Source organism: Petromyzon marinus, chromosome 83 (assembly GCF_048934315.1).
Source record: "Petromyzon marinus isolate PM22_M1 ecotype Great Lakes invasive population chromosome 83, UKy_Petmar_22M1.pri1.0, whole genome shotgun sequence".
Classification (NCBI taxonomy): Eukaryota; Metazoa; Chordata; class Hyperoartia; order Petromyzontiformes; family Petromyzontidae; genus Petromyzon; species Petromyzon marinus.
The window spans coordinates 2,337,886-2,340,385 of record NC_133748.1 but is presented as its reverse complement, the minus strand read 5'-3'; the positions used below and the strand labels follow the sequence as shown (position 1 = coordinate 2,340,385).

Here is a 2,500-nt window from a genome sequence, read left to right as displayed (position 1 = left end):
ACTACCGCTACACCACCACCACTACCGCTACAACACCACCACCACCACCACCGCTACACCACCACCACCGCTACACCAGGTACTCATTTGAGGCCGAGTTGACCTCGGGGAGGCCCAGGACCAGTTCAGACAATCGCCATCACTGGGTGTTGGTGGTGAACGTCAACAGGAATTGAACCCGGGTCTCCGGCGGGTTTGTAGGGCAGCGGCGTGGCGGTAACCACCACTAACCACCGCTAACCACCGTTAACCACCGCTAACCACCACTAACCACCACTAACCACCACTAACCACCGCCACCCACCGCTAACCACCACTAACCACCGTTAACCACCGCCAAGCACCGCTAACCACCACTAACCACCGCTAACCACCGCTAACCACCACTAACCACCGCTAACCACCGCTAACCACCACTAACCACCACTAACCACCACCGCTAACCACCACTAACCACCGCTAACCACCACTAACCACCGCTAACCACCGCTAACCACCACTAACCACCGCTAACCACCGTTAACCACCGCTAACCACCGCTAACCACCACTAACCACCGCTAACCACCGCTAACCACCGCTAACCACCACTAACCACCGTTAACCACCACTAACCACCACTAACCACCGCTAACCACCGCTAACCACCACTAACCACCGTTAACCACCACTAACCACCACTAACCACCACTAACCACCACTAACCACCGCCAACCACCGCTAACCACCGCTAACCACCACTAACCACCGCTAACCACCACTAACCACCACTAACCACCACTAATCACCACTAACCACCGCTAACCACTGCTAACCACCACTAACCACCACTAACCACCGCTAACCACCGCTAACCACCACTAACCACCACTAACCACCGTTAACCACCACTAACCACCACTAACCACCGCTAACCATCGCGAACCACACCTGGGGTTGGTGAGCCACGTTCTGAACGGCCACGTTGGACAAGCAGAGTCCCAGCGCGGAGAGGCGTCCAGAGTCGCTGTCCAACACCTCCAGCCGCACGTGAACATCGCTCACGTTCAGCTGCACGCACGCACACACAGACACACACACAGACAGACAAACACACACACAGACACACACACAGACACACACACACACACAGACACGCACGCGCACACACACATGCACAGGAAGGCCACTCGCTCAATCACCCTCCCGTCCACTCGCTCAGTCAATCACCCACCCACTCACCCACTCACCCACCCGCTCACCCACTCACCCACTCACCCACCCACCCACTCACTCACCCACCCACCCACTCACCCACCCACCCACTCACTCACCCACCCACCCACCCACTCACCCACCCACCCACCCACTCACCCACCCACCCACCCACTCACCCACTCACTCAATCACCCACTCACCCACCCACACACCCACTCACCCACCCACTCACTCACCCACCCACCCACTCACCCGCCCACTCACCCGCCCACTCACCTACTCACTCACCCACCCACTCACCCACCCACCCACCCACCCACTCACTCACCCACCCACCCACTCACTCACTCACCCACTCACCCACCCACCCACCCACTCACCCACTCACTCAATCACCCACTCACCCACCCACACACCCACTCACCCACCCACTCACGCACCCACCCACCCACCCGCCCACTCGCCCCCCCACTCGCCCGCCCACTCGCCCGCCCACCCGCCCGCCCACCCGCTCGCCCACCCGTTCGCCCACCCGCTCGCCCCTCCGCTCGCCCACCCACCCACCTGCACGTTCTCGATGATGTTGGTAAGGATGGAGGTGGACAGAGATGACCACAGGGAGCCGCTTGACTTGTTCAGCTCGCTCTGTCGCACACAGGTAAAGGAGAAGCTCACCCAGGTAGCCTCTAGCAGGGTTGTAGGGGCAAGTGTTGAGACACAGACAAAGCCCCCCCAGGTAGCCTCTAGCAGGGCTGTAGGGGCAAGTGCTGAGACACAGACAAAGCTCCCCCACGCACACACACATGTACATACACACGTACACACACACACGTACACAGACACACGTACACAGACACACGTACAAACACACACGTACACACACGTACACACACACACGTACACACACGTACACACACGTACACACACACACGTACACACACACACACGTACACACACACACGTACACACACGTACACACACACACACGTACACACACACACGTACACACGCACACGTACACACGCACACAGACACACGTACACAGACACACGTACACTAACACACGTACAAACACACGTACACACATACACACGTACACACGCACACACGTACACACGCACACACGTACACACACGCACACACACACGTACACACACACACGTACACACGTACACACACACACGTACACACACACACACACGTACACACACACGTACACACGCACACACACGTACACACGCACGCACACGTACACACACACACACGTACACACGCACACACACGTACACACACACACACACACG

The 2,500-nt window shown here is 58.3% G+C and overlaps 1 protein-coding gene across 2 annotated transcripts in view; it reads right to left on the bottom strand.

Annotated features, from left to right (window-relative positions):
• The window catches only part of LOC116958792 (uncharacterized), a 95,408-nt gene that overhangs the window by 79,413 nt on the left and 13,495 nt on the right, over positions 1 to 2,500 (bottom strand). For both annotated transcript variants that reach the window (XM_076057662.1, XM_076057661.1), the window contains 2 exons: positions 1,761 to 1,841; positions 930 to 1,049 (listed from right to left, as the gene is read on the bottom strand). In XM_076057662.1, coding sequence (XP_075913777.1) covers positions 930 to 1,049; positions 1,761 to 1,841 — 201 coding nt within the window. The remainder of the gene's footprint in view (positions 1 to 929; positions 1,050 to 1,760; positions 1,842 to 2,500) is intronic.